Source organism: Tyto alba, unplaced genomic scaffold, assembly GCF_018691265.1.
Source record: "Tyto alba isolate M040663 unplaced genomic scaffold, T.alba_DEE_v4.0 Super-Scaffold_100000100064, whole genome shotgun sequence".
Lineage (NCBI taxonomy): Eukaryota > Metazoa > Chordata > Aves > Strigiformes > Tytonidae > Tyto > Tyto alba.
Window position 1 is genome coordinate 145266 of NW_024881265.1, and position 22445 is coordinate 167710.

The 22445-nt window shown below is 51.1% G+C and overlaps 1 protein-coding gene, 1 long non-coding RNA gene and 13 other non-coding genes across 15 annotated transcripts; 11 read left to right on the forward strand and 4 right to left on the reverse strand.

Annotated features, from left to right (window-relative positions):
• Positions 1-362: 362 nt before the first annotated feature.
• On the forward strand, positions 363-1250 carry LOC122154369. Its single transcript, XR_006166277.1, has 2 exons — positions 363-504; positions 913-1250. It is a non-coding gene; the product is annotated as an uncharacterized LOC122154369 (long non-coding RNA).
• Positions 1251-1450: 200 nt separating this feature from the next.
• On the forward strand, positions 1451-7672 carry LOC104358803 (E3 ubiquitin-protein ligase TRIM39-like). Its single transcript, XM_032989870.2, has 6 exons — positions 1451-2146; positions 3146-3241; positions 3956-4186; positions 4915-4937; positions 5684-5799; positions 6439-7672. The coding sequence occupies exons 1-6, from the start codon at positions 1727-1729 to the stop codon at positions 6951-6953; spliced, it is 1401 nt and encodes a 466-aa protein (XP_032845761.2). The 5' UTR covers positions 1451-1726; the 3' UTR covers positions 6954-7672.
• Positions 7673-8711: 1039 nt separating this feature from the next.
• Positions 8712-8783, forward strand: TRNAE-CUC. Its single transcript has one exon. It is a non-coding gene; the product is annotated as a tRNA-Glu (tRNA).
• A 416-nt stretch (positions 8784-9199) lies between these two features.
• On the reverse strand, positions 9200-9272 carry TRNAV-CAC. The gene has a single exon. It is a non-coding gene; the product is annotated as a tRNA-Val (tRNA).
• A 306-nt stretch (positions 9273-9578) lies between these two features.
• TRNAL-CAA lies at positions 9579-9686 on the reverse strand. Its single transcript has 2 exons — positions 9649-9686; positions 9579-9624 (listed from the first exon to the last, which is right to left on the reverse strand). It is a non-coding gene; the product is annotated as a tRNA-Leu (tRNA).
• A 199-nt stretch (positions 9687-9885) lies between these two features.
• TRNAK-CUU lies at positions 9886-9958 on the reverse strand. Its single transcript has one exon. It is a non-coding gene; the product is annotated as a tRNA-Lys (tRNA).
• Positions 9959-10334: 376 nt separating this feature from the next.
• Positions 10335-10407, forward strand: TRNAV-CAC. Its single transcript has one exon. It is a non-coding gene; the product is annotated as a tRNA-Val (tRNA).
• A 477-nt stretch (positions 10408-10884) lies between these two features.
• TRNAE-UUC lies at positions 10885-10956 on the reverse strand. Its single transcript has one exon. It is a non-coding gene; the product is annotated as a tRNA-Glu (tRNA).
• A 211-nt stretch (positions 10957-11167) lies between these two features.
• On the forward strand, positions 11168-11239 carry TRNAE-UUC. The gene has a single exon. It is a non-coding gene; the product is annotated as a tRNA-Glu (tRNA).
• A 276-nt stretch (positions 11240-11515) lies between these two features.
• On the forward strand, positions 11516-11588 carry TRNAV-AAC. Its single transcript has one exon. It is a non-coding gene; the product is annotated as a tRNA-Val (tRNA).
• Positions 11589-12293: 705 nt separating this feature from the next.
• TRNAV-CAC lies at positions 12294-12366 on the forward strand. Its single transcript has one exon. It is a non-coding gene; the product is annotated as a tRNA-Val (tRNA).
• Positions 12367-12880: 514 nt separating this feature from the next.
• Positions 12881-12953, forward strand: TRNAV-AAC. Its single transcript has one exon. It is a non-coding gene; the product is annotated as a tRNA-Val (tRNA).
• Positions 12954-15069: 2116 nt separating this feature from the next.
• TRNAE-CUC lies at positions 15070-15141 on the forward strand. Its single transcript has one exon. It is a non-coding gene; the product is annotated as a tRNA-Glu (tRNA).
• A 336-nt stretch (positions 15142-15477) lies between these two features.
• Positions 15478-15550, forward strand: TRNAK-CUU. The gene has a single exon. It is a non-coding gene; the product is annotated as a tRNA-Lys (tRNA).
• A 2000-nt stretch (positions 15551-17550) lies between these two features.
• On the forward strand, positions 17551-17623 carry TRNAK-CUU. Its single transcript has one exon. It is a non-coding gene; the product is annotated as a tRNA-Lys (tRNA).
• The last annotated feature ends 4822 nt before the right edge of the window (positions 17624-22445 follow it).

Sequence of the window (22445 nt, forward strand, 5' to 3'; positions counted from 1 at the left end):
AAGGGAAACTATCCACCCTGACACCAGTCCCTGCACATCTCATTCCTCCCTAAATCAAACTTTAACTCCAGTTTAACGGGGAGGAAAAAAAAAAAAAAAAAAAAAAAAAAAATAGTGTCTTGAGTATGAAACCGCACCACAAGTTTCGGTCTGAGTGTTTGTGTGCACGGTGCTCTGCACCGGAAAATCTTGCCCCCGAAAACACTTGCAAACAAATAACGGCGGGTGCGTTATTTACTGCTGTTCTCAGAAAATGTGTCGCTTCATTACCCAGCCTCGGCCCAATGCAAATAAATCCCGTTCACTTCCACACGCAAAGGGCCAGGAGCTCCTCCTCCACCTGCCTCGATGGTCCACGGGATTGAGTGATTTCAGTGTTTCTTGTCTAAGAGGAAGAAGGATGATGTTGTTGTCCCTCCAAGAGAGCTGCAGAGGGATGGAGGGGAGGAGAGGAGGACATTTACCACCTTGGTGTCATGAATCCCGATTTGGGATGAGGTCTTGGTGGGTCTGGGGGCTTGTAGCTACACCAAGGGGCTTTGCAGGAAAACCAGGGGTGCTGAGGCTTTCAAAAACCGATATACAAAGAGCAAGGGGAGGCTCATGGGGTGAAAGCACGTTTCTGCAGGCAGGCACCCAACCGACCGTGCAAGGTCAGCGCAGCCGGAGTGAGGTGACATTGCGAATCGAAAAGCAGCCATGGGAAGGGAGATATCCACTGCTGGGAGGACGTTCCTGCAATATCACCTTTTTGCCCCAAAAGGCAGTGGCTGAGGGCTGAGGGCAGCTCTCCCTGCGGCACGGTGGGATCTTGGGCGCAGGAGAACGCATTTCGGGGCTGGTTTCAGGGCTGACCACGAAGTTATTTTATTTACAGGGTGGAAGAAAATCCTTTCCTTTCCTTAATTGCAGGTGCTTGGAAGAAGTGGGAAATTAAAGATAAGAGGATACGTGGTAATTGGCTGCTGCTTGACTCCAGGCTCAGCCCTGAACCATGAAAGAAACAGCATCCTGTTTAAAAGGAGAATCAAAAGCAACAATAAAAGTATTTATAGCTGCACGTACAGACGCAGAAATGAGGACGCTGGCGAAGCCAGCAGTTGGGTATGTTAAATAATAAAGAGGTGAAATGAGCAGCGAAAGACGTGTCTCAGTGGTTTAAGTAGAAGAAGGGAGACTTTGGCTTGCTTAAGCTCTCTTCCCATGGCTGTGCCCTTCAATTAATAAATTAAAAGCGCATTTATTAATGAGAAATGAAACCAGTCTGGTTTCTGGGTGCTCGACCCCATGGGGAGCCTTGGGGCAGGGGCTACTTCTCTTTTTGCCTGGGTATTTTTTTTTTTTTTTTTTTTTTTTGGGGGGTGGGGGTAAGTGTGATGATACAGAAGCTGCAGGTGGATCTTTAACAAGCCCGGAAATGATGAAGAATGTTTATCTTCCATTTAATCTCTTTTCAACGCCACCGGGGTCCCTGGGGAAAGGTGTGTGTGTGTGTGGGGGGGGGGGGCCTTCACCCTTCCCCTCTGCAGCCGCTCAGCGCGGCGTTTTGCACGGCGGCGGTTGCAACCCGGAGGAAAGCCGGCGCGTCTCGGCAGCGAAACTCCTCCGCCGCTCGCTTTCACCTCCCTCGGGGCCCCGAGGCACCTGCAGGAAGGGGAGCAGCCAACGGGCAAGACCAGCCGGGGCGGAAAACGAAAGCTGCCCCGTCATCCTCGCCGCCAAGACCATGGCTGCAGACAGCCCTGCCGAAAGTTTCCGCGACGAAGCTTCTTGCTCCATCTGCCTGGGCTTCTTCCAGGACCCCGTCTCCATCCACTGCGGGCACAACTTCTGCCGGGCGTGCATCACCCGTTGCTGGGAGGAAGCCGAGGAGAATTTTACCTGCCCTCGGTGCAATGAGACGGCCCCGCAGAGAAACCTGAGACCCAACCGGGAGCTGGCGAAAATCATCGAGATAGCCAAGCGGCTGAGCTTGCAGGCAGCCAAAGGAGGGGTGGGGGGGGAGAGGCTGTGCGAGAAGCACCAGGAAGCTCTGAAACTCTTCTGCGAGGAGGACCAGGCTCCTATCTGCCTGGTTTGCAGAGAGTCCCAGGCTCACCGGGTCCACGCCGTGGTCCCCATCGAGGAGGCTGCGGAGGAGCACAGGGTAGGAGAGGTCTCCGTGGGGATGCGGGAGGGAGAAGGGGGGGCCGGGTCGGGGAGCTGTTCTCCTGGCAGACCCCTGGATGTCGATCCCTTTTCAATCTGCTTTCTGCATCGTGTGAGCTGGGTCGCAGCCGCCCCCCGACCCCGCCTGCTCCGTGGTTCCCCTCCCTCGAATTGCTGGTCCCCCCAACTATCTCGGAGCTGTCATTCCCACACCATCGCAGTGTCCTCTCGGAAACCATGCTGGAGAGAAGCCCACGAGACCATCTACCCCCAGCTCCTGCTCAAAGCGGGGTCAGATACACTGTCTCAGATATTTGGGGCGCAGGAGATGCCGTAGGTAGATGTTGAGGACAGAATCTGGTTTTACGGTGCTGGTGTGTGAGGTGGGGTTGGGTCTTCCAGCATGTCAATGGTCTGGGCTCCCGTTTCACTGCTTGCCTGGGCTGGTTGTTGCGAAAATTGATTTTGCTGAAGGTGGGAAGAAGCATTACCTCTCATCGCAGATGTGTGATGTAGCCCCGATCTCACCACACAAGGGTGATGGAGGGTATGGTCTCCCCACCACAAACTGGCTCGAATGTCCCATCCAGGCTTCGAGGTTGTGACCCAAAGCACATTCCTTGGCAGCTGAACTGAGCAAACAGCCCGAGCTTGTAAGTTTTGGGTCAGCACTGAGCACAGGCTGAACCCGAGCAGATGCCAGCAGGGTGTCCTCAATCACTGAAAGCTCCTTTTCCACCAGTTCAGGACTTTGCCTGAGTCTTTTCCAATCTATGCCATGAATTTCACTCTGGTTGTTGAAGAAATCAACCCGTTCTGTCTGCCCCGCTCTCCCAGAAATCAGGGTTGATGTGTTCCCAGAGTCAGATTATTATGCGATTAAGCAGGGAAGAATCTGAGTTTGTAGGAGATAAACCTGGATATGTGGGATGAGGGTAGAGGGATGGACCCGCTAGAAGAAGAAAATGCATCAACAAGGTGTTTCTTCTCCTCTCAGGAGAAATTCCAGGCTCACGTGCAGATCCTGAAGGGCAGGAGAGAAAAGCTGCTGGGGCTGAAAATGGATGAGGAAAGGAAAAGCCTGGACTTCCTCGTAAGTGTCTATCCCTGGTGGCTTTCTCCTTTTCCTTTTGGTTGTCCCTCTGGCCATGGTGATGGAGGTGGAGACACGAGATGTGCCCCAGCCAAAGATCAGATCTCCACGGTCCCTCGCAGATGCACGGGAATGTCCTCTCCATTGGGGTGAGGTCTGGGGGGTGGTGACAGGCTTGTCCCCAGGGTGGATTAAAAAATACTCCCATTTTCCCCATGTCTCCTTCTCCTTGTATGTCTTAGCAGGCTGGGAGCACGCGTTGAATTTTGCCAAGTTATTGTTGATCTTCTTCTTCCTCGGTTTGCTCGCAAGTGGGGCGCCTTCCCAGATTCCCCCTATTAATACATACAGAAAATGGAAACCACCCGGTTGCTTCTTTCTTGCCTTGTTTTCCCTTTCCCTGACCTCTTTTGCTGACTAAACTATTTACAGTTTTATTTCATATCTTCCCTTGTTGTTCAAAGGTCTGGAGCATTTCGGGTACAAAGATTACAGTCCGTGGGAAATGTCCTTTGCTGGCAACTTCAGCCTAGAAATGGCAAAAAAAAAAAAAAAAAAAAAAAGTGTCTTAATTATTTCTCTGCTCTGCAACGGGCACTGGAATTTATGGCTGTGTTATAAGTCATCATGTTAAATCAGCTCCGTTGCATTTTCTCTTGAGCATTTTTGTCCCCAGCCTTGCCTCTCCCTTGTGTGCGTCGGTTATTGTTGCAGGAAAAAGTGGAAACGGAGCGGCAGAAGGTTGTGTCTGAAGTCAAGGAGCTGCGCCAGTTCGTGGAGGGACAGGAACGGCTCCTCTTGGACCGGCTGGCAAAGCTGGACGAGGAGATCAAGAGGAGACAGGAGGAGACCATCAACGGGCTCTTGGAGGACATCTCCTCCATCGGCGAGCAGATCCGAGAACTGGAGGAGAAGTGTCAGCAACCAGCGTGTGAGTTCCTGCAGGTGAGACCTCGGGCCCCTCTGAAGACCGTTGGCCTTGAACACCAGAGGTGTCACCAGTCGAGGTGTCAAATTAATTCTAAATACTCCTTTTAAAAAGTACCTTTCGGTGTGCTTTGCTTTTTAATTTCATTTTATTTTATTTTTTATGTAAATTATTTTCTTCAACGAGCACAAGCTATGGCCCAACTGTCCACTTGAATATCTTATATCAATCACAGTCTGTTCACATGGCTGTCTATTTACACGGGTGTGGGGTTCATCCATCTGGTTGTACATGTCTCCACCCAAAGCGGTTGTCCAAACGCCTTTGTACACAATGGAGAGACAACCAGCACTCATCTTGTCCTTCGGAAGCCACCCAAACCCATCACCAGAGCCCCCCTCCAGGCTCCAATTAACTCCTGCTTCAAAACATTCAAATGTGCCGAAGCAGCGGCGTGGGTTAGCAGTGATAACGCCCGCCCTGGGAGAGCAGGAACACGACAGGATGGTGGGTGATGGCAGATAACTCCCACGAGCTGCTCATTAAACGACCTTGTCGTGACCTCGCCTGACTCCCCAGCAGACCTGCAGATCGGTATTCAGGGACCCATTGCAGACCCAGCACTCAGAGCAGTGCCTCGAGTTGCCCGAGGTCACCCCACCGCCCTGCGGTAGCTGCTGGCTGTTTGCCCATCGCGCCGATTTTGCCCTGACCTAATGCTCCTCCTCTCGTCTTTCCCTTGTAGGACAGCAGAAACATCTTGAGCAGGTTTGCGGCTCCTTTCACACGTGTTCTTGCGAGGTTAACGTGGTTTAACTCTGCGGTGGTGACACCGGTGGGCTCCGACACCCCAGCTGCTGATGGTCCCTGTATGCTAGGGACTGTGTAGGCACATAGGGGACACCTCAAAAGGTCCAAGCAGGATGCTGAAGACCAGGGAAAGGTATCAGACGGGATGATGGTACCCCCAGCTCTGCTGCAGCTTCTTCTCTGTGGTCCATCCAAAACCACCTATCCCTGGAGGGTGGAGCTTTCACTCCCAGCCCTCACGAGCCCGTCAAAAATAGCAAGCCAGCACCTAAAAATGTGCAGAGGTTTAAACACTAAGGAGTGCATCCAGGTGGAAGGGAATCCTGTGAGAACTTCCAGCCCTATAACAGACCAATTCATGCCCTCTATGGACACGGATCGAGGAGGTGGGTTACTGGAAAGACAAAAGTGGGCAAAGAAAGGCATTTTTTTTTTTTTTTAATTGCCTGAATTTCCCTTGATGTAGAGCGCTACTGGTCATGACAGAAAGCCTTCACCATCCAGGGACTCTTCACTGGTTTGGGAACAAAATCGATATGTACTCTGGGCCAGCAAACCCTTCTCTGGGAGGTCATTAATGAGCGCCCTAGGACCAAGCCTTTGCTTTAGTCCTACCATCACTTATTTCTTTATATGAAATCCCAGTGCATAAGGACAGCTATGAGTGAAGGAAGCATTATTAGAAAGGTCTTCCTTCTTCCCAGGCTTGAGAAGGACAATGCCCAGAAGCCAGCAGAGACATCGCCTGAGCTGGAAGAGAAAGCCACTGGTCTTCCCCAGAAAAATATTGCCCTCAAAGAAATGCTGATGAAATTTCAAGGTAACGAGAAACGGGGGAGGAGGGGGGGTTTGAGGTTGTGCTAGGTCTGTCTGCAGCAGGTCTGAGGAAGGAGACCTCAGCTTAGTAGGAGAAGTCCTGGTGAAATGCTGCAGAGAGAGACTTCCAACGTGCCCTGCAGAGCTGTGGCCATATTAACAGAGCAAGAAGCGATTAGTGTGGTTGATTACGTGAGAGAGGGCGAGTCTGCCTCCCGGCAGAGCTCGGGGAGCACAATTAGTGTCAGGCTGCTCACGCAGGGTCAGCAGCACCTTTGGGAGTGATCTCTCTGAATGAGACCAAAGGCGAAAATCGCAAATATTTCCGCACGGGAACTTAAAAAAGGGAAGTTGTAGGACACCTGGGGATTTCTTTCCTCTTCTCAATGACCTGGAGACTCCCAGAAGAAATATCCACCCCTCAAAGCCTTATTTTTAGTCTCAGTCAAGTTCGCTTTGAGCAGTTGTCTTTTCTACTCTTCCAGTCTTGCTCGTGCGCATAAACCCATTCCCGCTCCGCTCCAGCGAACAGGGACTGGGAGCTGGAGCATCCCAAGGCCAAGCTGGGGGAAGAGGGGGAAAACGTGACCCCAGCACCCTCGAGGAACGGGCTGGTGATGCTCATCTTCTCTCTGTTCCCCAGTCAGTCTGACGCTGGACCCAGAGACGGCTCACCCCCGGCTCGTCCTGTCCGAGGACGGCAAGCGCGTGAGATGGGAAGACACCCGCCAGCCCGTACCCGACAACCCCAAGCGCTTCGACTCGTCGCGCTGCGTCCTGGGCTGCGAGGGTTTCAGCGCGGGGAGGCATTACTGGGAGGTGGAGGTGGGCGATGGGGAAGCCTGGGCCGTTGGGGTGGCCAGGGAGTCGGTGAGGAGGAAGGGACGGATCAGCGTCAACCCCGAGGTGGGGATTTGGGCGGTGGGGCAGTGCGGGAGCCAGTACCAGGCTCTCACCTCTCCTACCATCCCCATCTCCCTGCTCGCTGCTCCCAAGGTGATTGGGATTTACCTGGACTACGAGGCGGGGCGAGTAGCGTTTTTTGACTCCAATAATGAGGCCCCCATCTTCACCTACCCCCCGACGTCCTTTGCAGGGGAACAAATCCTCCCCCTGCTCTGCCTGGGGAGGGGGTGCCAGTTCACACTCTCCCCCTGACCCCCCGTGGGCCAGCATCCACTCGAGTCTCACTCGCCGGGGCGCGGGGAGACCACGCGGGCTCATCACCCCAGAGGTGGCTTTTGGGAGCATGAAGGATGCGCTCTCCGGGATGAAAAATTCTCCTTTCCCCATCGTTTCTGTCAACAAGAAGCATCAGTCGGTTCAGAGCTTGAACGGGAGAGGGGCTGCGCTGCTCCCCCCAAAAAACTCGCCTCGCTTTGTCATCAGGCGGCTCTCCTGGCGATGAGGCATCCATGCCCATAAATCCCTTCCAAAATCCAAATTCCAAAACGAGGCAAAAGCCTGGAGGACTTCAAGTTCTACGCGGTCTCTGGCAAGGTGGTAATAATCCAATCCAAGGGCGAGATAGGCAAGGCCTGATCTGGTGGAAGGGTACATCAAATCCCCCAAAGTCCCTGCACCCCCGGCGGGAGCTTGCGTGGGCTCGGCGCTTGGGGCTGTGTGATGTCCGCATCTTTGGACGCCGTGAGCACTCATGTCTCCATGAGCAGCCACCCAGGCCGCGGGCCCTCCGGGGTGGGTGGAGAACGGTGGCAAACTGTAATTTATCTCCTCCAGAAAGGGCCCGACAAGAGCGTGTAGGAGTATTTGCTTCTCCCCTCTCGTTACAGAGAGAGCCCTGATTGACTAGATGGCATGGAGACACGTCTCCTGTAGATACCTAAACCCGTGAGCAATAAAACCTTCCCAAGGCAGAGCTGGACTTGACCTCTTATTGAGCAACAGGCTGAGCTGATGGCTGATGAATATTTGGGGGTGTACGGAGGATCCCAGGCGGGCTGGAGGGTGCTCACGGGAGCCTTTCCCAATGGACGGAGTCGGTGTTTTCCGACATCCAAACCGATCGTGCGGCTGTGCCTTGGGTCACTTGAAAAGCTCGGGTTCCCTCAGCCGCCAAGCGCGCACCGCGGAAATGAGAAAAGAAGAAGTTGCAGCCTGGTGTTGTGGTTATTTTGGCCTTGTAGTTCAAGGGCAGCGAAGGGGGAACCTCGGCGGAATCTCCAGCTGGGCAGAGCGAAGTTTTCTGTCAGGGATAACTACCCCTGCATCACACGATAGCGCTTCTGCTCAAATTCCCGAGAGTTTCAGTCTTTAAGTCAGAGTTAGGAGCCAAAATGCATTTCAGGAACTCAGCCCTACGCGGCAGCAGGTGATTGAAGACGTTCTCTCAGGCCTCCACACACCCAGGTATATGCAAAACCCTCCTGGAAGCTGCTGCACACCCCACAATTAAATTATTTATATATCTCTCTATATATATATAATAACTTTTTGCATGCAGAGGACGGCCCTGCTTGTTTGCTTTGCGTAGGCAGGAGAATTCGCAGCGCGAGCAGCGCAGCCCGAGCTTCTCGTCATGCAAGAGCGAGGCGGCGCGCCCCAGGGAGAGCGCGTCCGGGATGAGCAGCTCCAAACTGGTTCCCAGCAGCAAGCGACGTGCAAGGGGGGAGCGAGGGGTGGCCCTTGGCTTCCTTTCCTCCCAAGAAACCCCTGGATGGGGGGTAAAGGGGATCACCGGGCAGCCAGGGAAGGTCGCTATTCGCCGAAGGAATAGCTGGGACAACGGCTCTGCTTGAGCTGCGGCGGTGAGGGGAGGGGGTGGAGGGCGCGGTGAGGCTTGAGGGGGGAAAAAGACCGAAAATAAATGGGAAATCGGTGAAAAAAAAAAAAAAAAAAAAAGCAATAATTGGGATTGGCTGCACTCGAGCCGTGTGCGATGAGTTGCGCACGGCCTCCCTGGTGGTCTAGTGGTTAGGATTCGGCGCTCTCACCGCCGCGGCCCGGGTTCGATTCCCGGTCAGGGAAGATAAAGCCTAATTTTTTTTTTTTTTTTTTTTTTTTTTGGGTAAAAAGCTTTTCATATTATAACAACGCGCCTCACTAGAAACACTCCTTCCCTCCTCTTTTTCTTCCTACCCCTTTCCACGAGTGCACACCTCCCTCGGCAGAGTCCCCTCCACCTTTTTTATTTAACGATGGGTAGCGTTTATTTTTATTTTTTTTTTTTTTTTTTAAATGGGTGTTATTTCTTATTTCGAAATGTTATTTCACAGGGGGGGTGGTAGCCGCGAGATGTGTTCACGCGAAGTGTGCGGAATCCTGGGAGAAGGTGGAGCGGCAGTATTTTCGCAAAAATAAAAAAAAAGAATTAAAAAAAAAAAAAAAAAAAAAAAAAAAAAGGAGAAATAACGGATAAAAATAAGGAAAAAAGAAAAGCATAGTGTTTCTGCCCGGTTTCGAACCGGGGACCTTTCGCGTGTGAGGCGAACGTGATAACCACTACACTACAGAAACACCCGTGGGTGCCCCTGCGCGCCTGCCCGCACCCCAAACCGCCGCCTCCAGGGACGGGGCGCGGGGCGGAAACCCTGAATTTGGTAAAAAATAATAATTAACCCCCCCCACACGAAATAGGACTTTCTGTGCCCTCCCCACGGCACGGTGGGACACATGGCTGGGAGAAAAATCTGAACGGACTCGATTTTAGCGAGGTGGTCGCGCAGCGCTGCGGGGGGTGTCGGCCGGGGGGGAGCCGCTCAAAAAGGGGAAAATGGGCTTTTTCGGAGGAATGAGCCCCCCCCCGAAAAAATAAAAGACACCTGTCAGGAGTGGGATTTGAACCCACGCCTCCACATGGAGACCAGAATACCCACGCGCGGGAAAGCAGAGCCTTGAGTCTGGCGCCTTAGACCACTCGGCCATCCTGACGGTGCTGAAATGCGGCCAGAAAAGGGAACATAGCGATACTTTAAAATGAAGTGTTTTTTGGCTTTTTTATTTTTTTTTCTTTGAGTTTTTCGGGAAGTTTTGAGAGTCTTTGGGGGTTTTAAGAGGCGGGGGAGGCTAAAAAGTGGGGAATAATTTTCAGCTGAACGGTGGTAGCATGGGGGGAAAAAAAAGTATTAACCGCCCAACGTGGGGTTCGAACCCACGACCCTGAGATTAAGAGTCTCATGCTCTACCGACTGAGCTAGCCGGGCTCCACAAAAACCTTTTTTCTGCCCTCATTTTGGTGCGGGATTCTGGTGGTTTCAGGTCTTCTCAGCAGAGTGATTTTAAACTTTATTTTTTTTTGGGGGGGGGGAAAAGGTTGAAAAGAAAAAATCTCCTCGTCCAACCCCTGCGAGGCGATTTGGGGATTTCTGCAAATTCATGCGAGTTTTGGTTCCGCAATGAAAAGCGCTACGAAACGCTCCCCCCGCTTCGAAAAATAACAGCGACAAGCAGCAGGAAGGTGGGATTATTCCGCGTGAATTCTGTGGAAAAGTTGTTTTTTTGTTTTTATCTTTTAAATTATTTTCACTCGTGTTTTAGTGCCAAACAGGGCAGAGGGAGCTCTTAAAGGGGCCGCGGCGCGTTTCTGTAGTGTAGTGGTTATCACGTTCGCCTCACACGCGAAAGGTCCCCGGTTCGAAACCGGGCAGAAACAGGCCGAAACAGTTCCATTTTGATGAATTTTCATTAATTTAATCCAAATTCTGGACTGGCAGCCCCAGCGAAAATCTGTTGCAGAAGGGGATTTCTTTTAGTCTATGCATTCATATTTTTTTTTTTTTTTTTTTTCCCTGGGGACGCAGGGTGGCCTGGAGTCTCAACCCCATTGTGGAGGGCTCTGTCCCCTGCACTGGGGACAAATGTCGTTTTGAGGAGAAATGTGCAGGAATCCGTTAAAGGGTCCGTGTCCCCCAGCAGCCCCCCCAATATGGGGAAGGAGAGCAGAGTAAACGCCACATAAATTCAGTGCGTGTCCTCCCCCCAGACCATAGGAATATTATTATTACAAAACCAGCTCGGCTGCTTTGATCTTCTGTGGCTTTAGAATTTTCTAGAGAAAAGCAGAAATCAAGCAAAGAAATGGAAGGAATTTATAAATTCATCTAAATGTTAAGAAAAACTTGATTTCCTTTTCCCTGACCGGGAATCGAACCCGGGCCGCGGCGGTGAAAGCGCCGAATCCTAGCCACTAGACCACCAGGGAGCTGATTTTTGCCTGAATTTTACCAATCTCATCTTTTATCTCTGCACGTTTAGACACCTCAGACTTACCGCTTCCCATCAGCCCAGCAGAAGTTGTCTTTATCTCGGCAACGAAATTAATAAAATAATTAAAAAGTTAAGGAAAAAAATAGAAAATTTAAAAAAAAAAAGTCAAATTAATTACAATTATTCGGTTTTTAGTAAAATAGCTCTCCCTGGTGGTCTAGTGGCTAGGATCCGGCGCTTTCACCGCCGTGGCCCGGGTTCGATTCCCGGTCAGGGAAGTTTTCCTTGTAGAAAAGGGTGAATTTAATTTTAAAAAAATCATTATTTTTCCTCCTCAGGGTCCCTCAGGGCTTCTCTGCGCGGCGGAGTTGGGCCGCGTCCCAACGAAAACCTCCCCGCTCCCCCCCCTCCAGTGTGGATGGCTACACAAAACCGCCCGTTTTTTCGACTGTTAAAGGCGAATTTGAGGGAAATTTGGGGAGGAAAGGAGGTGGGAAAAGGTGGAGACTTGGGTCCATCCTGTCACGGGTGGGTCCTCCCCACACCCACGTCGTGTTTCTGTAGTGTAGTGGTTATCACGTTCGCCTAACACGCGAAAGGTCCCTGGTTCGAAACCAGGCAGAAACAGCTTTTTTTTTTTGGGGATTTTTTTCACCTCTTTTTGCTTTTCAGCAAAGCCCAGAGCAGCAAGGCTGGGAATCAGAAGGTGAGAAGGGCCGTCCCGGCTGGCAAAACCTTAATTTTCTATACCACATTGCACACCTATAAACATCATTTTAATTATACATATAGGTATCAACGCTTTGATTCTTGCAAAAAATACGCATTAACGCTCTGCAAACAGAACTCACCCTTTTTCTTGGTTTTGGGGTTTATAACGGAGGAACGCAACTCAAAACCGAATCGGGGGAAATGCCCAATCGGGGCACAAACGTGTTTTCTTTGGCTGGGGCAACGGAAGCAAGTGCGTTGGGTTTTTTGGTGTTTTTCTGGGAAAAAAAAAAAAAAAAACAACAAAAAAAAAAAGAGGCTGTTTCTGCTTGCTTTTGCACCGAAGATCTTTGGCGCGTGTGGGAAACGTGCGGCTGAGCGTGGAAACCCCTTGCAGGCACCAGGGCAACTCCGTGGTTTTGGGGTGAGGCTCCACAAGCGGAAGAGTGACGGGCGGGAAAAAATGGGCTAAAACCAAGCGGGTTTGGGGTCTGGGCTGCGGGGAGCAACGCGGGGGTGAGGGGCCTTTCCCAGCGGGGTTTTGGGGCGCGTGGGAGCACCCAGAGTGGGAGACGGGGTTCACCCTATTCCAGATATGGTGCAAAACCCCTGATTCACCCCGTTTCTGTAGTGTAGTGGTTATCACGTTCGCCTCACACGCGAAAGGTCCCCGGTTCGAAACCGGGCAGAAACAGGCCAAAAAAATTTAATTTTGATGAATTTCCCCCCCCCCCCCCCCCCCCATCTTGCAGCTATTAAAGGAGTTGGATGACCCTGTGCGGGGACGGTGACATTCGAGTGTCCTTGAGCAGCGACCTTGGCCGTGCCCGTTGCGAAGCGATGACTGGAGACTCCCCCTCCTCTTCGGGGTGTCTTCCTAGGGTTTTGTTTTGGTTTGTTTTCTGCCTTAAAAAGCACTTGGAACTGGAGAATTCTCTCAGTCTTTCCAAAGTAGCAGTGCTGGGTTTCCCTTGGTGGTCTGCCCATGAAGAAGGGTGTCCCAATGGGTGTTGGCCAAAGCAGAGGGATAATTTTTTTCTGGTTGTTGGTCTTGGAAAGTGAAGGGGAAAGAAAAGGAAGAGTCCAAAGGAGGGGAAAAAAAAAAAAAAGAAAGGGCAAAGGGCTGCGGGGAGCATTGCTGGGAATGGGGGAAATTCAGAAAATTATTTTTTTGCCTGAAATACAAGCCCCAAGAGCCCTCTCTCTAAGTTTCTGTAGTGTAGTGGTTATCACGTTCGCCTAACACGCGAAAGGTCCCTGGTTCGAAACCAGGCAGAAACAGCTTTTTAGGTTGTTTTTTCTTCCCCCCCCCCCTCCCCCCCCCCCCCCTTTTCCACCCATCTCTGCTAATGGACCTGTACAGGACATCCGTGTGCTCTTTGGGATTTAATTTCATGCGTATTTTGGGCTGGTTTTGAACCCGACATGGGCTGGGGGGGGGATGACTGCTTCACCCCAGGACTTCTTTCGCATCCATAATTTTCAGCGCCTTCCTTCCACGTGATTAGAGAGGAATCATTTGCGTTTACACCCTGCTGCCTCATCAGATCTCATCTTTCCCCATCACCAGCCTGGACACAGATAAAGAAAACTGTGCTGTCATGGCCTGAGCTCACCCAGAGGGCTGGATACTGCTGTGGTGGGCACCATCAGCCCTTCTTTGTAATGAAGAGAGACCAGGTGCCCCACCGAGGTCACTAATGAGCATTAACGGCCCTGAGCAGCCCCACCCATGGCCCAGGGACTCTATTTAAGCTCAGTCCTGGGGAATTCAGGACTTTCACAAGCTGCCTTGGAGGAGTTTCTGCGCGTGAATATAGACCTTGCTGAGCCACCCCACGGGCTGCATTCCCACCTTGTTTTCAGACTTCCCCGCTGCCCTTGCTCAGGTATTCACGGGGCAAACCCTACAGAGAGCCCAGGGTGGGAATTATCCAGCATTGAGGGGGGTTAAATGACAGGGGGGGTAGAGTTTTGCTGCTGCCTGTTGATGACCAATTTGGTGCTGTCCCTTCCTGACATTGGTTTTGTTCCTGGGACGCTGCTATTTTTTTGACTTAAGTATTAGCTAAATATTTCTCAGCTCACCCTCTTGCATCTTTACTCCCCCCTCTAGCCTTGCCCTGGCTCAGCTTGAGTTTCTTCCTGCTCCTGTCTCGTGGCTCAGCGCCATTCCTGGGTGTTGTACCTAAAGAAGCGATTCTGTTACGCTCAAACCCAAGCGATGAATTTGCTCCCTTCCCCCCAACGCATTTTGCATTCATCCATCCCACGAATGAGCTGGGAAAGAAAAAAAAAAGAAGGCTGGGTGGAGGGGGGAGACTTTGCAGTCCTGCATTCCTGCTTTGGGATGGAATTATTTGTTCTTGGGACATGACCTAGAATAGTAGCCAAAATCTCAGGCTCTCCATTCAATTAACTCTCTGGAGCACAACCCGCTGCCATTAAATCCGGGCTTTCCCCTCCTTGCTGCATCTCAGCTGACCTACATCGCCACGTAGCTTTTGTTAAACTCCTTGCTATTCGTATTTCCAGTCTTCCAGAAACTCAGCTATAAAGAGCCTTACAGGGGAAACTGCAGCACTTTTTCTGCTGTGCTGCTTTCATCCTCCTCCGGTCTTATTCCTAGTCTGCTTGCAGATATGAGCCAATATAACGTTACCTGTAGCGTGGCAGGTTAGGAGTTGAAGTGAATCTTTTCTGAAAACGGAGACTTCCCTGTAAAATTAGGAGCTCTGTGTGCAGTAGATGGAGAAAGAGGCCTGTGTAATGACCGAAGTGCGTTCAAACATGGAAAAGGTGCCTAAAATTCAGGGAATGATCTGAAATCCTCATGAATCCTGAGGATCAGACTAATCCCCTTGCAGCAACATCCTCATCCACTGCTTTGTGTATTTTTTTAACAGAGCCACTTGAGATGCCAGTAATCTGCCTTTTCACCCTAATATTGCACCCAAGAAATTGAGAAACTTGTGGAGTTTGGGGGTGTTTTCCAGCCAGGTGAAGGCACTGAGATGAAAGTTGGGAAGATCTTTCAGTTCTGATGGGAGCGGACAGAAACCTCATGAGTTTGGGGACGGTGTCCCCAGGAGGAGAAGGGGGGGGAGGAGGAATAAAAAGAAAAAGGGGGTTTTGGTGGCTGTAAAACCTTTCTGGGGCAATTTCTGGACTCACAGGTGTCGGAGAAGCCACGGCAAAGGGCTCAACGCTGGATGGCAGGGGAAGATAAACCCAAGGATGGGTCGGCGTGGGAAGATTTTTCCATTTTGCTAAAGAAAGGAGGAGGAAAACGCACGGAGCCTCCCCCCGTGCATCAACCACAACCCAAATCTCATGTCCCCCTCCCCCTCCACCCAAGCTGGCGTTATATCCGGGGCCAAAAGGAACGTTCTACAGCTCCCTGGTGGTCTAGTGGTTAGGATTCGGCGCTCTCACCGCCGCGGCCCGGGTTCGATTCCCGGTCAGGGAAAGTTGCGTTTTTCCTCTTCTTCTCCCTCTTCCTCCTCTTTTATTTTTTTTCCTGACACGGTTTTGGTTTTGAGTTTAGCCGAACCAGCTGCGCGATGCGGAGCATCCCGCCCTCCCCGCCGCCCTCCCCGCGGCCCAGCCCTCCCAGCAAAAGGGACTTGATGCTCCAGCAGCCGCAGCGGAAAGAAATCAGACAACCCCGCCAGGCTGGAGGCTTTTCCTGCTGGATTTTCTCTCCCGAGACCAACACACACCCCCCCCCCAAAAAAAAAAGTCTCCCCCCCTTGCGCTGCCTGTGCAAACGCTCAGAAGCTGCACCATCCCCTTTCTTGCTGTAGCCCGGCTAGCTCAGTCGGTAGAGCATGAGACTCTTAATCTCAGGGTCGTGGGTTCGAGCCCCACGTTGGGCGTTGCTCATTTTGTTATTTTGGGTTTTTTTTAAACATCCTCCCCACCCCCTCCCAATCCATCCACCCTCCTAGCAAAAAATCTTGGTGCTGTTTCACTCGGGACGGAGCACCCACGCTGGGGGGTGTCACGGGAAAAGGGAAAGAAAGGAGCTTGATGTCCCAACAAATCCAAAGCCGCAGGAGAATCGAAGCAGCCTTCCCTTTCCCTGAAAGGAGGAAAGACACCTTCTTATCCTCCTTATCCACCTTCTTCCTCACTTTTCCCATCATTTCTCTGTGGTTTAAATTCTCCTTCACCCTCTGATATCGTAGAATGTTTCCTACTTGCTCTCATCTCCAGCCCTAACATGTTGTTATTTATTATTGTTTTGTGCAGCCTTTGGACCATATAAACCTCTCCAGATCAGAACTGGGTAATAAATAGGAGCAAATCCAACCCCAGGTGAGCGACAGGGTGTTACCTGCTGTACCAACACGTGCTCAAAGTGCTTGATAAATCTCAGGAAATCCACATTCTTCAGTTTACAGCACAATGCTTCTAAACACACTGGGGGGGGGGGGGGGAAGCAATAAATCAACTCTATTTTCCTATATTTAATGCCATAAATTAAGAGCATTCCTTTTGATTTAGACCATTATGATTTTTGATTTTGGTTTAGATCAACAACAGAGGATGCACCACATGTAAGAGCAGGGTGAACTGTTGAGCAGAGATGAAAACAAGCTGAGCTTTGCACTGAGAATGTATTACACCACGCTTCTCTCCGGAGTTATCTGGACCAGGATGTGCATTGAATTCATGCAAGGACCCAACCCTCAGGGAACTTCCTTCACTTGCTGTTTGGTTCTGGCTGCCTGGAGGAGTTGAGCTTGGCTTCTTCTCTGAGAAAATGCCAATATTCCCTGTATTTGTGCTGCCAGCATGAGAACAGCTGCATAAACGTTGGGTTGGAGGGGTGTGAGAAGAGCATGTTTTAGCTATTCCAGGTCCCATCCATGGAGCAGCTCAGCCGAGGGACTGGCTGCATAAGAAAAATCAAACTGAAAAAAAAAAAAAAAAATACAGGCAAGGAGGGGAGAGAAGTGCTGAAACTCTTTTTCTCTTATGCAAAATCCTACCTGCAAGCTTAGGAGAAATGGGCTCCAGGATCAGGTGAATATTTCCCAGTTCACCCCCCCCCCTTTTTTTTTTTTTTAATTTCTGCTCCATGAAAAATGGCACCCAGTGGGAAAATATTAGTGTGATTAAACATGATGCTGAAGAGGGAGGGGGGAATAGAGAAGGGAGGGCTTGCTTTTTTGGCAGGACCCGCAAAATGGGATGAGGCACATCCTTCTACCCCTGTTATTGGTGCTATTTGTGGAGGAAAACCCAAATTAGCTGGTCTCAAAAGGCGACTTGTGAAGGTACTGCCTTCAGGAGCAGAGGAGGGCTTAGTCATAGGACTACAAAATCTGCCTCTTCGGGACTTTCCTGCAGAGTTAACCCTGTGTTGACTTCAAAGTTGGGAGATGAGGGTGTTTCTCTGCACAAAGGGAGATGAAAGAGCCTGTGGACCGGCCCAACGTAATGAATGACTCTGTGTCCCGGAAGGTCTCGCCGGGCTCGGTGAGGAGCCGTGTTTGCCCAGGTGCGAGCAGGACCATTGTTCCCACCAAACAATATCCCCCGTCGGCTCCGAGGTCGTTCAGGTCCAAGCGCAGGAGAGGAATAAAGGCAGCGGGGACGCGGGGACGGCGAACGCTCGGACCTCGGAGGGGGAAGCGGAGGCTGGTAAGGGACCCTCTCCTGGGGTTTTGCTTTGGGATTTTTTTGTGTCTACTTCTGTTTCATGTCCGCTGGCACCACCCCAAAATACCCTCTTACATCTCCCGGGGAAGAACTTCCACCTATTCAACTACTCCTGTTGTTATACTTAGAAAATTGGGCGGTTTGCTAAATCAGCATCAAATTTAAACTTTTTGGTGGGAAAAAATAGTGGAGAAAGGGGGTTTTGGCAGCCCGGCTAGCTCAGTCGGTAGAGCATGAGACTCTTAATCTCAGGGTCGTGGGTTCGAGCCCCACGTTGGGCGCTCAAATATTTTTTTCTTATTATTTGCCCAAACCTGCCTGCTTCAATTGCCTGTGCTATGTCTAAGCAAGAGGTAGAAGCATCTTAGGAAGTAAAGAAATGTATGTGTGTGTTTTTTCTCATAAAATCATTTTATTCGCTTGGGAGATTTCGGCCTTGAGAGCATGGCTCTTAAAATTAATAGAGCAGGAAGGTGGAATTGTCTGTATTTCAGCGTTTTAAGGTGCTGGAGGATTGCCTAATAATGTACTTCAAGTTCCTCTACTCCATTTGTCCCAAAAGAGACATCACACACATCGATACTGTGAGGGTTTTGCCTGATGGGTTTTCCTCCTGCTAGAAGGCTGATCACTGAGGAAACTCGTTACAGGGATTAATAAACGGCCTGAGCCATTCTCACTCATCAGTAACCCTGTGCTGGGCTGAGGTGCAGCTGGGAGGTCGGGATCTGTCCCCTTTCCCAAGATGAAGGTCCTTTTTGTGGGGCTGACCCTCACCTTGTGCATCGGAGTCGGTAAGTGGAGGGTCACGGTTAAACGGGGTTTAATGAAGGGCAGGGGGTTGGCTGGTGGTGGTCGGATGGGTCTTGCCAAGCTCTCGATGGCCGCAGCATTGTCGCTGTGTGAGCTGGGTGTCATCTGCTCCAAGACTACCGTCAGCGGAGAGCAATTTCCACGACTGTTTTCATCAGGGCTTGAATTAAAAATGACTTTCCGCTCCTTTCCCAGGGGAGCTATTAAATCCAGAGAGACTTTCTCTGGGCCAGGACCTTCAGCTCTAGGTTGCTGGATCCTGGGCACCTTCTCTGCCCCAGAATGCTGCTGTGATGGTCTGGCTGAGGCTGAACCCCACTTCAGCTGGATAAACCCCACTCCAGCGTCCACACCCACGTTTATTTTCCGTGGGGCTGTGGTTTGGTTTGTTGACCCAAGGCTGTGTCTGTCTGCAAAGCTTTGCCAAGAAGGGTCAAGTGTCCACAAGCATAATTTGCCTCTCCCCTGCTGATGAAGGCTCTCATTACCACGTCTGTTGCCGAAGGTGACACTTGGTCCCTTCCCTGGTGGGTTCTACATCTTCTCTGGGGTCACCCCCATCTTCCTGTAGGGGTGTTTGAAGCAAAACTCCCCGTGGCTCTGCAGAACGGAGCCCCAAGCTCATTGCCTCTTCTCTGCCTGCTGCAGTTGAGGTTCTTCAATGCAAAGTCTGCAAGTACAAGCTCCCCTTCGTCGGGTGTTTTCGGGGAGCGAACGAAACGACTTGCGAGCGGAGAGAGAAATGTGCCATCATTAAAACCTCCTTGGGTACGTAGTGTGTGTGGGGGGGTGGGGGTGTCAAAGCCAGGTATGTATTTTGGTTTGGTGGGGGTTGTCCTTGCCTTTGGAGAACCAAACCGATTGGCAGAATGGATGAGGATGCAACGATGAACCAGCTGTGGGAAAGGGCTTACGCAAGGGGCCATATTCCTTCTGTTGGTGGAGGCTGACCGATAAATGGTTTGAAAAAGTCCCATTTAGACAAAAGAGACACTCTGCCTCCCAAAAAGCCCGTGCGAGTTTTGTCTGTGTGTGCACCTGCCTCCTTTAGCCCTTTCTCTTTGCTGAAACAAGCAAGCGGTGACTTCAGTTGGGTGCGCTCTTTAACGGGCTGGTTTCTCACCCGGTAACTTCAAAGTCCACCACTGATATATATATATATATATTTTTTTTAATTAGTTTAGCACTGCTTTCTGTTAACCACCTTCCCTCCACGCCCACTACCCCTGCAGGGAAGGTGACCCTTTATTACCAGCAAGGCTGCACCTCCGCCCTGAACTGCGGCCGAGAACGAGCGTCCGACGCAGAATCCCGCCTGACGTCCCGGTATTCCTGCTGCGAGACGGACCTCTGCAACGAGGAGTGGGATGCCGACCCCACGGACTAGCCCGCAGCAGGAGGGGGCAGGATGGGGGGGCTACTGGCGTGGGCCGGCCCTTTCAACGCTATGAGCCTTCAACTTAATCTCGAATGCTTATCGCCCCAAATTAGGACGGTTGGACCCCGCTCTGTCTGCAGAGCTCCCCTATGCGTCTGGCCTGATTTTATTCCAGCTCTAGCAATAAACCTGCAGGCTTATAACTGGCAGCTGCATTTGGCTCGTGTGGGTTGTTTTCCTTCTCCAGACGGACGCGCCTATTAACAGCTCTTCAGACTCAGCATTCCTGGTGGTCTGGAAGCAGCTCGTGGCCCTGAACATGATCCTGCTACTAAAAGCCCAAGGGCAAGCCAAGGTGCTTTCCCCTGGTCGCATCCCTTTTTTTTTTTTTTAATTTTTTTTTTTTTTTTTCCCTTACAGTGCAGGGCTGGGAACTGCTTTGTTGGGAACTTTTCACCAAGGGTTGCAAAGGAGAGCATCAGGGAGCTGCTGGGAGCCAAAAGAAACAAAAGGACACCTATATCTAATAGATATTAGGTATTTATTTCATGAAATCATAGAATCATTTGGGTTGGAAGGGACCTTAAAGATCATCTGGTCCCAGCCCCCCTGCCCTGGCAGGGCCCCCTTCCCCCAGCCCAGGGGGCTCCCAGCCCCGTCCAACCTGGCCTTGAACCCTTCCAGGGAGGGGGCAGCCACAGCTGCTCTGGGCACCCTGGGCCAGCGTCTCACCACCCTCATGGCGAAGAGGGTGAGACCTGTGCTAACCCAAAATTCCCTTCCTGGTCAACAGAAGTTGAGCCATCCACCTAACGTAGACAGTAAAGGTCCTTCAGGTAGGTCCCAAACTCCTGGTGTTGGCTTCAGACGAAACCTAAAGGAACAGCTTGGTCAGTTCAGGACACCCTGAAGAGAAGAAGGTAATGCATTATAGGCAGTTCTAAAAAAAAGGTGTTTGGTGTTTTTTTTTTTTTTTTTAAGAAACACTCATCTTTGAGGGCAAAACATCTATGGTGGGGGAAGAAACCGTGAGCATAAACAGCTGGTATCATGTAGAGGTGGAGATTCTGCTGTCATCACTATCTGGTCTAAGAAAAGGGGTGTTTTGGACTTTTTCCTGTCTTGCTGCATCAGGAGAGAGGGGAAAAAAGGAAAAGAGGGTTTATTTACTTTGAGGCATTTGCAGCTGGGAAGCACAGTGCTGCAAGAAGCTATTTAGCTAAATGACAGATCGTGGTTTTGTTTTTGTTTTTTTTTTTTTTTAAATGAGGATTTTAAAAATCCTGTCTGCTGCACAGGGCAGCAGAGGGAAGGGATGCTCCTTTTGATGATTGCCCCCCCCTTGAGGAGTTTGTTTTTCAGATTAACTGCTGGCCGTAGAGATTCCTACGTGGCTTGGGGATGTAGGGGCTTCCTCCTTGCGCGGATGCAGGTGTCTTCTGGAGCCGGGTTCAACTTCCAACCTGTTTCTGGAATGAGAAGTTTGGAGGAGAGCCCTTCCAGCCTTGGGACTGAGCCCAAAATCTCTGTCCATCCAGCCATGTAGCTGGGTCCAGTTTGGGGGTAAGGAGGGGGAACCCCAGTGCAGGACAGGGATCGCTTGCACGTGTCCTACCTGGAAGAACACTCAAGAGAGCTTGAACGTGCTTGGACTCAATGTAGGCCAAAACTCCAAAGGATGATCAGCCCCAGGGTGGTTTGATACCAAAAAACCAGTCTTGCAGGAAAGCACATTGTTAGGGTTGCATTTTTCTTTTATTTTCTCCCTCCTCTCTGTTGTTTTGGACGTCCCAACCTCTCCTTACCTAAGCCAGCCACCCGTGGTAGGTGGGGAGATCTCCTCCAGGAGATGTTTCTGCATTTCTTTGCATGATGCTGCCCCAAAGATGAGCTGGGACATTGGTGGGATGAAAAGCTTTGCTCCTTCCCGAGCCTTCTGCTCCTCTGGAAGGAGAGATGGGGCTCTGGAGAGGGTTAAAGGGGTGCAGAGACCCTTTGCAGAGGGTCTGGGCTTGGAGACAGGTGGAGGGAGGTGCTGGAAACGTGATCCAGGCTCTGGGCAGGGAAAAGAGCTTTGGCACGGAGGAGGAGAGCAGAGCTGGAGAGGCTGAGGAGGAGGAGGAGGGAAGGAGGTCGGTGGGTGCCCAGGATAGATGCGATGGGGGAGGGGAAGGAATGGTAAGTGAGATGGGGTGGGGGGAAGGGTGACAGAGGGGACAAATGGGGCTACCGAGGGCTGGGAAGGAGCAGGAGCTTGAGCGGCGCCGAAATGTCAGAGGCAGCCAGGGCTCGGGCTGGTTTCCTCCGTCAGAGCGTGGTGGAGCGTCTGCCGCGGGCTGCGTGCCGCTGGGAGCCCTCGGCCACCAGGTTCACCCCCCACTTGCCCCCCACTAGCACCCTCCCGGGGCAAAAAGTTGGGCGATTCGGGAGGATGCCCCTTTCCTACGCCTCTGCTCCGAGGTACGCGGGAGGTCAGAGGGAGGGTGGTGGGATGAGCTTGTCCATCTGTCCTTTTTTCTTTTTTTTTTTTTTTTTTTTCCCTACATCCACCTTGTTCTCCTCCTGCTTTTCCCACAGGGCTGCTCGCTATTGAGGTGTATCACTGTTTTTTGGTTTGATTTTTTTTTTTTTTTTTTGCTCTATCATATGGATTTCTCTCCAGCTGATAGGCCACCACCTCTTCCTTTCTCTCTGCAGATACACGATGAAAAAATATGCGTGTGACATAAGAAAAACGTATAGTTTGTGTTCATTTACAGATTGAGAGAAATGGAAGGTGGAGGAGAAAGCAATTTCCCTTCCATAGGGAGTGATGCGCGTGTGTGTAGAAATATATCTCGAGGTATATGAAAAGGAGTGGGCAGCACTGAGGTGGAAACGGTGGTCTGCAGAAAAATTAGTTTTCCATAGGG

Bases quoted from the DNA above. Each gene is read 5' to 3' on its own strand.
- LOC104358803 (XM_032989870.2), top strand. From the start codon at position 1,727: ATGGCTGCAGACAGCCCTGCCGAAAGTTTCCGCGACGAAGCTTCTTGC. The intron at 3,242-3,955 runs GTAAGTGTCTAT...TTATTGTTGCAG, and splicing joins GGAAAAGCCTGGACTTCCTC to GAAAAAGTGGAAACGGAGCG. The intron at 4,187-4,914 runs GTGAGACCTCGG...TTTCCCTTGTAG, and splicing joins CAGCGTGTGAGTTCCTGCAG to GACAGCAGAAACATCTTGAG.